Raw genomic sequence first — 13554 nt, forward strand, 5'->3', positions numbered from 1 at the left:
AGACTGCAAAGTTTAATTTACGATTAACTTCAAAGTATTAAGTAACATAGAAAAAGGTATTATAGAGATAAATTTTGTTTCATAAATGCAGCGCGACGCGGTTAATTTTTCTATACCGCGTGCGTTTGAATGACGCCTTCAAGAGGTTGGACCCTAACCGCTATATCATTTTATTATTATGATGTTTTTGCAATTAAATAAAAAATTCACAGAATTATAAATTAAGAATAGTAAATGCTTTATTTTACATTATATACTGCAGTCTTTTTACTAAATCCTAGTAAATGGTATTCTAATAAATAATGATTTCATAAACATTAAACTGATCTTTAAGATCTTAATGTTAGCTCAGTAAATATAATTAATAATCTTCTTCGTCATATCCATATCCAAAGTCATTCTCATCTTCTGATCCATGATGTCCAAGCATTTCTCCAACAGTCATTTCTGTGGGATCAGCTTCAACATCCTCATCAACATAATCATCGGTCTCATCTATTTTGTAAAGAGAAGTATAATTAATTTAGTCAAGCAAAAGAAATTTTACATGAGTGGAAATTAATAATTTACCCATATCACAAGAGGTATCCATTTTTGGAAGTATAGATTCAGTTGTATTAGTTTCTATTTCAACCGGCATTTGCACTTCTTTTTTTGTTTTTTGAATTTCAGGTTTATCTACATGAGGTTTCTTTACTACTGGTGTGATTGGCTTATCTTTGATTCTTGATGAGTTAGATATATTAGATCTATAAATATAAACATTGATATTTATTGTAGAAATACGTTTCTTGTACAGAATAAAAAAATAATAAAAAATATTGTATACTAACATTTTATTAGAACTTGACGAAATATTCATTTCTTTCTTCGGTGATTGAACTGGCTCTTCGACCTTTTGTTGTTCTTTGGTTGAATTATTTAAACTAACGTTTAAACTTTTCAGTACTTCATAATTAATTTTCGATGATATTTTCTTCTCTTGTAACATTTTTTCAATTGCTTCGCCTAATAAAATTATAAAATGAACATAATAAACTCTAACAATTGATAAAAAATTAATATTATAGAATTTGTAGTAAATATTATAACATTACCTGCAGTATTTGCAGGTACTTGATTTTTATTACGTTTAGTAGTCCGCCGTCGTTTCTTCTCAGGTTTACCTTCTTCTTTTTCTTTTTGCCGTCTTTCTTCTTTTTCTTTTTGCTGATTTAAATACTCAGCATTCACTTTATTCCATAAATTGTGTTTGAATTGTGCTTCTTTTTCTGACATAATATAACTATCTAACTCTTCGTCATCTAAATCAGCAACATCAATCTCTCCAGTATCCTTAAGTAGAAAACATTAATGAATAACAATTGTTTTGATTAAAATTAATTTTACTTACATTTTCAAAATTTGTGTTTACTGGGTCTTTTGTTTCATTTTCTCGATCATTTGTTGATATCAAACCCATAGAAGCAATATTAGGTCCTTTAAACAATTGGGCGTATTATAAATTTTATAACATAACATTATAATAAAATTTAAGAAACTGTTTAAATCCTTGCCTAATCCAGTAATTAATCGATCGTTTATGTTATTCGTTTCGGAATCTTGAAAATCACTGTCAGGGTCATCTACATCGTTTCCAACGTAATGTTTAATTACATCTAAATTACTTTCCCTTATAAATCTATCAGTATCTGCTCTTTCTATAGAAGCAGCTGGAAATTAATATTTTATGGTTTTTTTCTATAATAAAAACAATAAAATAATTCATCAATTTTTTAATTATTATTACAATTACCATCTTTGCGCTTTTTTATTTTTCCTAATCTGTGTTCTTCTAATTGTTTGTCAATTTCTGCTTGCAATTCATTTATTTCTGTATCTATGTTTAACTAAGAAAAAACAAATTATGCATAATTAATTATGTAGATATACGATATATTATAAAATAAAAATATTCTATACCCTTTGTAATCGTTCTCTGTCTTTTTTTCGTGCTGCTTTAAAAGCTGGAGGATCCTGTTCTTCTTCCAAATCGACCGTCATGAATTCTTCAAGAGTCAATGCGCTTGAAGGTGTATCACCAAATTCTATAAGCCTATAGATGTTAATGTACAAAAATTTGTTATCAATTTTTACGTTTATTTAGAAAAAAACTTATTTGAATACTTTTTACCTCTTGCGTAATGTCGATTCATGCACTTTTACAATTTTAATAATATCCGCCGGTGACCTATTGAACTCGTGTAATCGAGCAGCCATCAGCAAAGCTAATATAAAAGAAATATCGCAATATTTGTTTAATATCGATTTAATTTCAATGATCTTTTTTTTAAATTATATTTAATAATATAATTTGGCTTTTTAAGTGTTTAGGTGAATTTGTAACAAACGTTAATGCAAACATCATATGTAAAATTTAAAAATGTATTAATTAAAACTTAAGTATTTATATTAAAATTAAATAAAATTTAGATTACGAATAAATGAAACTTTTCTAATACCAGCGCCACATAATCCTGATGGTCTACGTCCGCTGTGAATACTATCCCTTTTCATTCTTTGAACTACTCGTAAAGCCGTCATTGATACTTCGTGAGTTTTTTCACCAAACTCCAGCTTATTTGCAAATCTCATAATATATAAACATGGATCTATAAAGAAAAATAATGTCAACAATGCGTTAAATTTAAAAATTCATCAAATATTAACAAATTCATTTTATTAGTTTATTAACATAGTATATTATATTAACATAATTGCCAAGAATTTCCTTTTTATAATATATAATACACTTTTATGTTATTCTTACTTAAACCTAGAAGGTAAAATAACAAAAAGAATAAAATATATAGTAATTATATAATTCCTGAAGTTTTTAATTAATATTTATTCCATTAGATTACATTTGTATTATACGCTATTGTTTATGAGTGGACATTACTTGCGAAATATACATGGTGTTCACTTTAATGTTCCGCACAATTTTCAAATTGTTCGCAGCAATATAATAAAAAGATCATTAAGTAAACTTTATTTTTGTTAAATGAACAATATATTATGTTGAATGGACAACGTATTAAAATAAAATGTATTTTTTTTTTTCTCTTTAGTCTTGATCATATTGATCTTGTTGATCATATTACACTAAAAAAGGGATTTATTTTAATGTTCATCATCTTTATATCTTCTTCACGCATATTATAAATAAATTATAGTTAACATTTTTTATTACAATACTATTTTGGTAACTGGTCACGAATCGGTACTGAATCTGACCAATTAACAAGGGAGGAGTTTACACCATCAATAATTATGCTTAAATGTGAAATAGATAAAAATATAGAGCGAGATAATAATACTTGGTACTCAATTCCAGATGTTTTATACAAAACAATTGAATGTTAAAACTCCAGTAAGCAAAATGAGAGAAATATATGTACGTAACACCGGAGTTACGTTCCATGAAAATATTTTCAAGAAATGGTGAGGATGGTGATGGCCAGTTAGCAAGACAGTAGATAATCGCAAAACAGATGAAAAATCATACGTTAGAGCGAACACCCTGTATACACATACTGCGCAGATCGAAGTTTGCGTTTTTGAGAAACACCAGATATGTGGACGCGCGTGCCCTAAGTTTCCTATCGACCGACGTACGGAACTATCTAACCAGCGCCCGTCTGACATGGCGCCCATGTAAATGAAATCCAAAATCGTTCCGTGTTGCAATTGAAGAGAAAACGGGCAATCAAGTTTAAAAAGTGAAAATGGCGATGTCAAATCTTTACTCGAAAATATCAACGAAGCCAATGAAACGGTTCCAGGACAACGTCACAGTCAAACAGACTAATCCATGGTTAAACGGTGAGAAATTATTACAGATATAAATAAACATAATATGCACCTTAAATATATACTGTCCATGCATTTATTAAAGTGAATTATAGAAATAAGAATAAATGGAATTGTTTTTATTTTGTTTAGCTATATCCGAGTAATGTTGTATCATTTCCATAATGTTTATTTTCACTTCGAAACACATAATGATATTTTAACAATATTTTAATTAGTTTACCTTGAGCTTTGAAATATTTTATTTGAAAATGCATTCTTTAAAAATAATTTCGATCAATTAGGAATTATGAATGATAGATGAAATAGTAAATATATTTTACAAAGTAGTATATAACATGAAACTGCACAGACTTCAAATATACAATATTATAGTGTTAAACTATTTTACGTAATTTCATTTAAATCTTATGATTTTTCATAAAATGAGTCTATTACGATAAATGTTCGATGAATCAGAGAATGTTGAATCAAATAGAATAATATTGTACATATTTTTAACGTTTAATTTTGATCATATTTTTCGTATTATTCATATAATATTAAAACATAAAAATTAAAATTAGAAAAATTTATAAATCGATAATAGCGTTATAATACTTATTAACCTATGTTTTATTTTAAACCAAATATATATTTTAAAAATTTTGAACTAATTGTAACTTTTCTGTTTTAAATAATTTCTGCTATTATATTGTTATAAAGTCTTCTGACCATTTTATATAATACATAAATTTTTTTGTAATAACTAAAGATACATCCAATTTAACAAAAATTTGAAATCATGCAAAAAGTATATTAACCCTATAATATGTATGTATACATACATTCAAATGAATTTATTTGACATACATATCACGTGCACCACAAAATTTCTACGAAACTATACGAATAAAACCGGAACAAACCGAACTTAATATCATTCGAAGTCTTTATACCTATAGATGAATTTTCCTTAAGTGTATAGTGTATATTACATACACATAAGTGTATATTTGTGTTCGTAATGTTTGAATATGAGAGGTGGTCTTTAAAGCTACAGTGGTAGCAAATATTTACTATGTTATGATAGAAGTAAAAGATTCTATTTAAAATTATTCTAAAAACTGTGGAATAATGTACACTAACGGTAAAATTTTGATGATTTTGCTTTGCATTCGTTTTAACTGAACCGTCGCTAAAAGGTGATAGATTATACAACATCTTAAAGCGATGGTAAATAAAAATAATGGATGTACGAAAACAAACTTTGATTAAATGTAGGAAAAATAATCTAATTTAGAGATCTTAAACTTTATTACAGTTATTGTCTTGCATAACCTCTATTAGTAATGAAAAATATTTTTTGTTGATGAAGTTATACAATCGGTAATATCAGTTTTCGATATATTCTAGCTTAATATAATTAATATATTTATATAAAGGTATTATCTATTAATTGTACTGTTGATGAATTAGTGAAAATTAATATAGAATAGTATTACTTTTTGTAACTTTACTATTGTTACTTTGACATATGCTTAATGTTTGTTATAATTAATTTTTATATAATATTTACTCATCCATTTTTAAGTTTAATCTTTATGTAATGATACTAAAAATGATAAATAAAAGAGTAATATTTAAACATATTTTATTCCATTAAATCCATTAAATTTTTTTATATAATGTTCTGTGTGCTAAATTGTTTTAACATAATAAGATAATAATTTTGCCTAAATATGTTGTTTGATAACAAAAAAAAAAGAACAAATACTAGATAGAAATGAATTTCATCTAACCTAAACCTAACATATTGATATTATATATGTTTTAGCGGAATCATTGATTCCTGTATCAGATTCACCACCTACTGTAAGCCCATTATCTTCTTCCATTGTATTACAACGTGAAGGAACGATAAACCAACCACTTAGTGCACCTGCTTCACCTTTGTCTTCCTTATCATCTCCTTTAACTCAATTGAATTTGTCATCACCTGAAGACTGTACACAAGATCCTAATTGGCAGGCAACAAAACCTACAGTTCGTGAACGAAATGCTGCCATGTTTAACAATCATTTAATGGCTGATATTATATTTATTGTTGGAAGCCCAGGTAATTAATCATAAAGTCATTTAGTAATTGAACAAGCAGTAAAAATAATTTAATGTATTAAATATATTAAATAATAATATATTTGATTGCTCAATGTAGGTCACATACAAACTATACCAGCGCATAAGTATGTATTGGCCACTGGTAGTTCTGTATTTTATGCCATGTTTTATGGTGGTCTAGCAGAGAATAAAAGAGATATAGAAGTACCAGATGTAGAGCCTGCTGCTTTTCTTGCTCTATTAAGGTAACTGTTTTAAGCTTGATGAAGACATCTTAAATTATTCACTACTTATTTTATTATCTTTTCTCAGGTATATGTACTGTGATGAAGTACAATTAGAAGCCGACACAGTGTTAGCAACACTCTATGTTGCTAAAAAATATATAGTCCCTCATTTAGCAAGAGCATGTGTTAATTATTTAGAAACAAGTTTAACAGCAAAGAATGCATGTTTACTTTTAAGTCAGTCTCGTTTGTTCGAGGAACCAGACCTTATGCAACGTTGCTGGGAAGTTATAGATGCTCAAGTAAGTTTAAATAAAAGAATGTTGAAGTCTCTTACTTTTAATGATAATTTAAATGTAACATTAAAGAGTAAATCAAACTCTTCAAACTGTTTGAATAACAAATTACATGATTCTGAACAGCAATTTATTCAAAAAACTACAAAAACTAATAATTATGGAAATATAAAAAATGGACTATCAGTAGTATCTCATTGCTTCAGTTTATCTGAGAACAATTGTTGTTCTAAACTTAACAACAAAAAATTATCGTTTTCATTATTTCGAACTCGAAGTGAACCTTATTTTGCAGATAATAAGTTAGAAATTGAAGTAACACAAAATGTAACTTATGAAGATAACTTTATAGAAGAATATGAACACAACAGAAATGATTATAATGATTTTTCTAAAATAACATGTAATATTAGTCCAATAATTACTTAAAGAATTTATAACATTTATTCTGTATATTAAAAAGTTCAAGATATATAGAATTGCTTATCCCTTTTTTAATTAAATTGAGTGAATATTTGAAAGACTGATCTACAAAAAACTATAAAAATATATTTTTTTAATTTTTAATCGAAATTCGTCTAAACTTCATTATAAAAATTCCATTCATTAATTATTAAAGATAATATTACGAAAGATTAAATACATAATAAGCAATTTTATAAAGTATGAAAATAAAATACTTCAACAACATTTTTTTGTAATATTATATACTATATCATACTTATTTAATTAATTTTTTATGTACATATATGACTATTACACTAGTATTCATAAAATATTTAATTGTAATAAATTATATCATCATTAAATTAAATGTTTTTCAAAAAATTACAAAATTAGTTTCCTCATAAAAATATCATATTTAATATATACATTTAGAACAAATTTTCAAAAATTTGTTTTTACTTTTAAATTGTATCCTGTATCATATAATAAACATTTTTTTTAGTAAATATAGTGAATATCAATATTAACAAAGGATCAGGTTCTAACTAAATCATTGAAACTAGTTTTATACTTATATTTTTAGTTTCTTATATTTTACATATACTAACTGTATTTGATAATATTCTTAATATTTTTTAAAGAATTCTTAGAATTTTAAAAATACTTTTAAATTTAGAAAGAACACAAATATACTTTTTGGATGTTTCGGATATAAGATTGATATATGTACATATGCATCATGCAGAAGCCAAACTGATTAATAACATTATGGGTAATCACCTAATTTTTAGAAAATTAAACTCTAATATATTCTAATACTAAAATTAAGTATTTTTCATGAAATAGAGTTGATCACTTTGGCTTCTAAGTAATTCATACAATATACATAAAATCAATGAAAATATATTCCTAAGAAATATATCCTTTTTTTAATAATTAAATTTTCGTCAAAAGACAATATATATTTTTACTAAATTTATATATATAAAATTGAATGTAATACAGGCAGAAATGGCGCTAAGATCAGATGGTTTTGTGGATATTGATATCCACACTCTTGAATCAGTGCTTTCTCGAGAAACATTAAACTGTAAAGAGATACATATATGGGATGCTGCATTAAGATGGGCTACTGCAGAATGTATTCGGCAGGAACTTGAACCTTCATCAGCCAATCAAAGACGACTATTAGGTAAATATCTAAATTAAAATTTTAAATCAAAAACTAGTATCACTAGTGCTTTTTTCATTCTAGGATCTGCTTTATATTTAATTAGACTTCCTGCTATGAATTTGGAAGAATTTGCCAATAGTGCTGCTCAGACTGGAATCTTAACACAACAAGAAACAATTGATGTTTTTTTGCATTTCACTGCTAGTAATAAACCTCAACTTTGCTTCCCTACCAAACCTCGACAAGGTTTAAAAACTCAAGTAAGTATTATAAAACAAAATCATTTATTTAGGTTTAATGTAAAACAACTATTCATAACAGCTTGCATAAGTTATATATAGAGTGATAGAACTAAAATTTCTTATGCTTTATTTGCAGGTGTGTCATAGGTTTCAGTCATGTGCATATAGATCAAATCAGTGGCGTTACAGAGGCAGATGTGACTCAATTCAATTTAGCGTTGATAAAAGAATATTTGTTGTTGGTTTTGGACTTTATGGAAGTTCATCTGGTGCTGCAGATTATAATGTTAGAATCGAACTTAAAAGATTGGGATGTGTTTTATCTGAAAATAGTACGAAATTTTTTTCGGATGGCTCGAGTAGTACGTTTCATGTATATTTTGAGAATCCAATCCAAATCGAGCCAGAATGCTTTTATACAGCTAGTGTAATACTAGACGGAGGCGAGCTAAGTTACTTCGGTCAAGAAGGAATGTCAGAGATAACAGTTGGTAATGTAAATTTTCAATTTCAATGCAGTTCAGAAAGTACGAATGGTACTGGTGTACAAGGAGGGCAAATACCCGAATTAATTTTTTATGGACCACCAGTAGATGACTGATGGAAATTTACCACAGAAATAATGGTTTAACTGCTGGTCTCTAAAAATATGTACCTTGACATTGTTCAAGATTTTGTATAATTGTTTTGAATACTATTTTTAAATCGATGACGAATATTGTGTAATAGATGCACTCTAAAAAATATTAAACATTTATATTTTGAATTTAGTATAAAATCATAATGAATAGTTTGCAGAAGAAATTATAATTTTGTTTCTATTATTATCATTCTATTAATCAAATATAAAAAGAAATGTCTTTGTTTTAATTCAAAGACTTGAAAACAAACTTTCTGTTTTATAATACATTGAATATAAATATGAATAATTTCATAAACATTTATTTTCGTAAAATAAAAGTCAAATATATATATAAAAATTATTATTTGTTTTATATTAAATAAAAAGGCAGTATTAAACTAAGGAAATAAATAGTTTACTATATTTAAATTAAAATTAAATTTTAAATTTGCACTTTTGCAGAGGAGTGTGTCTACTACAACTTTTGATGTATTCATATTTATGCTTTGTTTCTTCCGAAAAAATATTACATTTCTTATATAATTTAAATACTTGAAACATTATTTGTAAATATGCAACAAGTGAAGTATATAAAATACTTGTTAGATTTGAAGAAGAAAAAGAAGATGTAAAAACGATCTTTAAATTGATAGAAAACAATTGAGAAAGTTAATAAGTGCTATTTAAAAGGATTTACTATCTTAAAAATTATTGTTAAATAATAATATAAAGAAATAAGCAAAGATCAATTAATTTTGGAAACTATATTGTTATCTCGACTAATTAATTCTCAATTAAAAAATACTAATATATAAACTATAATTTTTTTTAATTGGAATGCTTTAAAATCTTAAATGAACAATGTACATTATCGTTTTATGGAGGAGAATATACTGTTTTTACTAACATAAGTAATATTGATTTAATGTTGCATTCATATATCATGTATTTTAGAATATACTATACTTATTGGAAAGCGTCATAAGCAATTTTAGAATAGTATTATAATTGAAACTGCCTATACAAAATAATATTTGTTTTTTATTGTAACATTATTATTTTGTTTTTTGTATCATATTCATAAGAGAGGACATACATTTTACTTTCTTAGATTTACTGATTTTTTAATATATGAAATTATGTACTGCAAAAAATGATTACTAAATTATTAGAAGGAATGTTTAAATGTAGATCCTTAAAGCAAAATAGCGTTTTTGTATACAATATAAAAATCACAACAATACTTTATATGTACATTCTACGATATTTTAATCATGTTTATATAATTTTATAATTTACTATAATCTATGTAAAAAGTAGAAAAATATTCTAGTATAGTTTCAAGATACAGTATATACTAATTATATATAACTCTCTTACTTTTTTTTTATAATAAACATTATATTGTATTCAGTAATGCTATAGAATCTGGCGCCAAAGTCTACATTGCAAAATAGTAAATACTATTTAAAAAAGTACAATGGATTGCAATACCAATAATAATAAAATGTACAAAATAATGCCTTCCTACTACTAGTATGACTGGCTGGTGCCAAAAAAAGGAACAAGTAAATTTTGAGAGCATCTCTGTCTTAAGATTGGCATTAAAAAAGATATTAATTATATCATTAACTTCTGAAACAATATTAAAATATTCAGTGAACAATTTTAGTTTGGGTTTAAGTTAGATTAATTTATTACTAATAAATAAGAGATTTAGTTTTGTATTCTCCATTTTAGATACTTGGTATTATTTAAAATCAAAAAATTATTTAACATTACAATATAAAATATGAAAAGTGTAATTGAAAATGTCTACACAAGCAATAAATTTAAAGAAATGTAAAAATCTTACATAGAAATAGTCATCTTATATTATACTTTTATGTATTAAAGTACTTCAGATTTCTTGATTATTAGTAATATATGGAATGAACAAAAATGTTGAATACGACTTTAGGAGCATGTAGTACTCAGCAAAAATTTTTAATAAACATGGGTTCAAAAACTATAGTTCAAAAACTATTAATTTCAGAGTTACAAAGTTTTTTGTCAGTAAGATATTATCTTTACAACATATGCTCAATATGACCCCTGTTCAGTTCAGTATACACTTCAGCATATTTTCTTACAGAAATACATATACATTGAAAAATCTCGGCATTTTCCTTATCTCTTGATTTTGGATTTTACGGAAGTGAACTTAATATCTCTTGGCAACAAAGCAGCTGGTTTATTATGTACTAAACATCTCGTAACTCCAAAATTAACGGTTTTTGACCCATGATTATTAAAAGCTTTTTGCTTATTATGATAAATACTACATGTTTCTAAGGTTTCTATCCTCAGCTTTAGCAGCATCCTCAATTTTTTTGTACATCTTGTATACAATAGGACTAAATTTTGAATTAATATTTCATACTATTACTATTAAAAAACTGAATGTACGTGAAGACACAAATGTTATATTTAATACTTAGAGATATTTCAAATATGAACAAATTTTTACTATAGTTAATCAAGTATTTAATTTTGTATTTTTTCAAATTTAAAATTTAATACAACGATAATGTATGTAAGAAATCACTGTTTATAATCTTTTTCAAGCGGTAATAAATGTAACAATAACTGTTATTTCTGATAAAAGTACCTTACGAAATAAGAAAATTTATATCTGAAGAATAAAACATGTCAATCTAATTAATTACAAATCGAACTTTTTTATTTAATTAAAAGTTAAAGATTATGTATGTATCATGTAACATTTAATGATATTTAAAAATTAGTTAATTTGTTCTTAAATGAGAGCAAATAAATTGAATACATGCATAAATTAGAAATAAAAATTTATAACATGCGAATTTATAAAATGCTTACCTACTGAAGGTATATTGATGCAAAGAGCTTGCGTAAACCTCAGATATGTGCGTCCCAATTCATGAACACAAATTTGCAGCACATCACTGATGTCAATAAGCATATCTAAATAATTGGTTAAGTATATACTTTACTTCTGAAAACTTGTCATACATAACAAACGAAACTTATATTATTATTTATTATAATTCTTGCTTTTCAGTTTAGTATAGCTTCCAACTTATATCATAAACAGGACTTATATTTCAATAAGATTTCACACTAAACCAAATACTTTGTATTTATGAAATAGATATAAAGTAGCAAAAATAAATTCAAGAATGATAATTATAAGAAAAATATTGTTTTTTATTGTATGAAAATATAAAGGATACGTGCAGTGCCTTCTGTACGACAAGTAATATAAACACAAGCTGCATGATTATGTGCTTGCTTCCTCCCACGAGTTAACTGACGATTCAATGCCATTTTATAAAAATTCATAGATGTATCAATACAATGCTGATTTAATCTAGTAACAAAATAAAATACATATTAAATATTTTATAAAATATAATAAATGAAATTAATAATTTACTGATTGTATTATAGAAAAAATTTACATACTGTAATTGCATACATAAATGAGTTATTCCTTTTCTTGCATTTTGCAATGTTATTCCTCTTGATTCTTTTCCATTGACATGATATGCTATGAACATAAAAATGATTAAACTAGACAGATGATGGAAACTAGTAATAAGAAAATAAAGAACATTTAATGTCATATTTATTATAAAATAACATACTTGCTCCAAATCCTGTAGCTCCACCAGTGCTATCATTAGCAACAAATTGACCAAGTACCATCATATTCCCAGATGGTGTCTCTTTAAAAGCTGTTTCACTAACAATGAGTTGGTCTTCCAACACAAAACCACAATCTGTACAGACAGCATCTCCTCGGGCTGGATCTGTTTCAATATTTGTAGATCCACAATTCCGACACTTACTCGCAGACATCTGTTAAATGACAATACCATCATTCAAAGAGAAATCTTTATTATTAAGAATTTAAAGCGACATTTTCACATAATTTATGTTATTTTTTATGATTCAAACTATGTACAGATCAATGTGTAACTAAAATATTGAAATTTTATTAATGTTTCCCTAAATTATGCAAGATACTTAAAAAATAAATAAAAGAATTACTTTTAATATATTAAGCAATAAAGAAAAAACAATAATTTTTATATCGTACTTTGAAATTACCTTTGTTGTATTATATTCTTTATGTTCAACTTTAAATTACAGAAATGATGACATATCAAGTATTATAGGTTAAATAATTTTATTAAATAATGATAACATAATAACAATGTCACACTTTATTATACCCTGTTATACGTAAAAATATGTAAAATCAGGATGGGTTTAATATTCGTTTGATAAAACAATCTTAATCGAATAGTTTGGAAGCACACGCGTTATTACAAACATGACATAAGGATTAGATTGAATACAAAAAATATGCACATATATTCGCTGCTTTAAATGACTATATACATAGTTTCTTCATTGTACCAATGTAAATGTAATTTTCAAAGTAACATTAATTTTCATGTACTTGTTTTGTTATATAACACATCATAAAATTTACAATTATCTTAATAACTTAAATAAAAATAATAATACGATTTTGATTAGTGTAATGTAAGATCTATTTATTGCGTCC

The 13554-nt window shown here is 25.7% G+C and overlaps 2 protein-coding genes across 4 annotated transcripts; one reads left to right on the forward strand and one right to left on the reverse strand.

Moving 5' to 3' along the window:
• Nucleotides 1-214: 214 nt before the first annotated feature.
• Nucleotides 215-13468, reverse strand: LOC126921240 (transcription factor IIIB 90 kDa subunit). 2 transcript variants are annotated; one of them, XM_050732639.1, is made up of 15 exons: nt 13092-13468; nt 12626-12839; nt 12444-12528; nt 12212-12348; nt 11838-11942; nt 2502-2651; nt 2174-2267; nt 1963-2095; nt 1796-1889; nt 1557-1712; nt 1394-1479; nt 1098-1335; nt 834-1008; nt 571-749; nt 215-495 (listed from the first exon to the last, which is right to left on the reverse strand). In XM_050732639.1, the coding sequence occupies exons 2-15, from the start codon at nt 12837-12839 to the stop codon at nt 362-364; spliced, it is 1980 nt and encodes a 659-aa protein (XP_050588596.1). In that variant the 5' UTR covers nt 13092-13468; the 3' UTR covers nt 215-361. The 2 variants fall into 2 exon arrangements, with proteins under 2 accessions (XP_050588596.1, XP_050588597.1); XM_050732640.1 differs by lacking the exon at nt 13092-13468 and having other exon boundaries at nt 12444-12551; nt 12626-12761.
• LOC126921246 (BTB/POZ domain-containing protein 3) lies at nt 3623-12176 on the forward strand. 2 transcript variants are annotated; one of them, XM_050732656.1, is made up of 7 exons: nt 3623-3864; nt 5669-5950; nt 6050-6197; nt 6265-6481; nt 7928-8114; nt 8178-8356; nt 8475-12176. In XM_050732656.1, exons 1-7 carry the CDS (start codon nt 3768-3770, stop codon nt 8937-8939), a joined length of 1575 nt encoding a protein of 524 aa, XP_050588613.1. In that variant the 5' UTR covers nt 3623-3767; the 3' UTR covers nt 8940-12176. The 2 variants fall into 2 exon arrangements, with proteins under 2 accessions (XP_050588613.1, XP_050588615.1); XM_050732658.1 differs by lacking the exon at nt 3623-3864 and adding an exon at nt 4826-5067.
• Nucleotides 13469-13554: the final 86 nt, after the last annotated feature.

Source organism: Bombus affinis, chromosome 10 (genome assembly GCF_024516045.1).
Source record: "Bombus affinis isolate iyBomAffi1 chromosome 10, iyBomAffi1.2, whole genome shotgun sequence".
Taxonomy (NCBI): domain Eukaryota; kingdom Metazoa; phylum Arthropoda; class Insecta; order Hymenoptera; family Apidae; genus Bombus; species Bombus affinis.

Excerpts from the sequence above, each read along its gene's own strand:
- LOC126921246 (XM_050732656.1), top strand. The coding sequence starts at position 3,768 with ATGGCGATGTCAAATCTTTACTCGAAAATATCAACGAAGCCAATGAAA. Across the intron at positions 5,951-6,049 it reads ATTTATTGTTGGAAGCCCAG|GTCACATACAAACTATACCA; the intron begins GTAATTAATCAT and ends TGCTCAATGTAG. Across the intron at positions 8,115-8,177 it reads CAATCAAAGACGACTATTAG|GATCTGCTTTATATTTAATT; the intron begins GTAAATATCTAA and ends TTTTCATTCTAG.
- LOC126921240 (XM_050732639.1), bottom strand. The coding sequence starts at position 12,839 with ATGTCTGCGAGTAAGTGTCGGAATTGTGGATCTACAAATATTGAAACA. Across the intron at positions 2,268-2,501 it reads ATCAGGATTATGTGGCGCTG|CTTTGCTGATGGCTGCTCGA; the intron begins GTATTAGAAAAG and ends CTTTTATATTAG. Across the intron at positions 1,009-1,097 it reads AGTACCTGCAAATACTGCAG|GCGAAGCAATTGAAAAAATG; the intron begins GTAATGTTATAA and ends TAATTTTATTAG.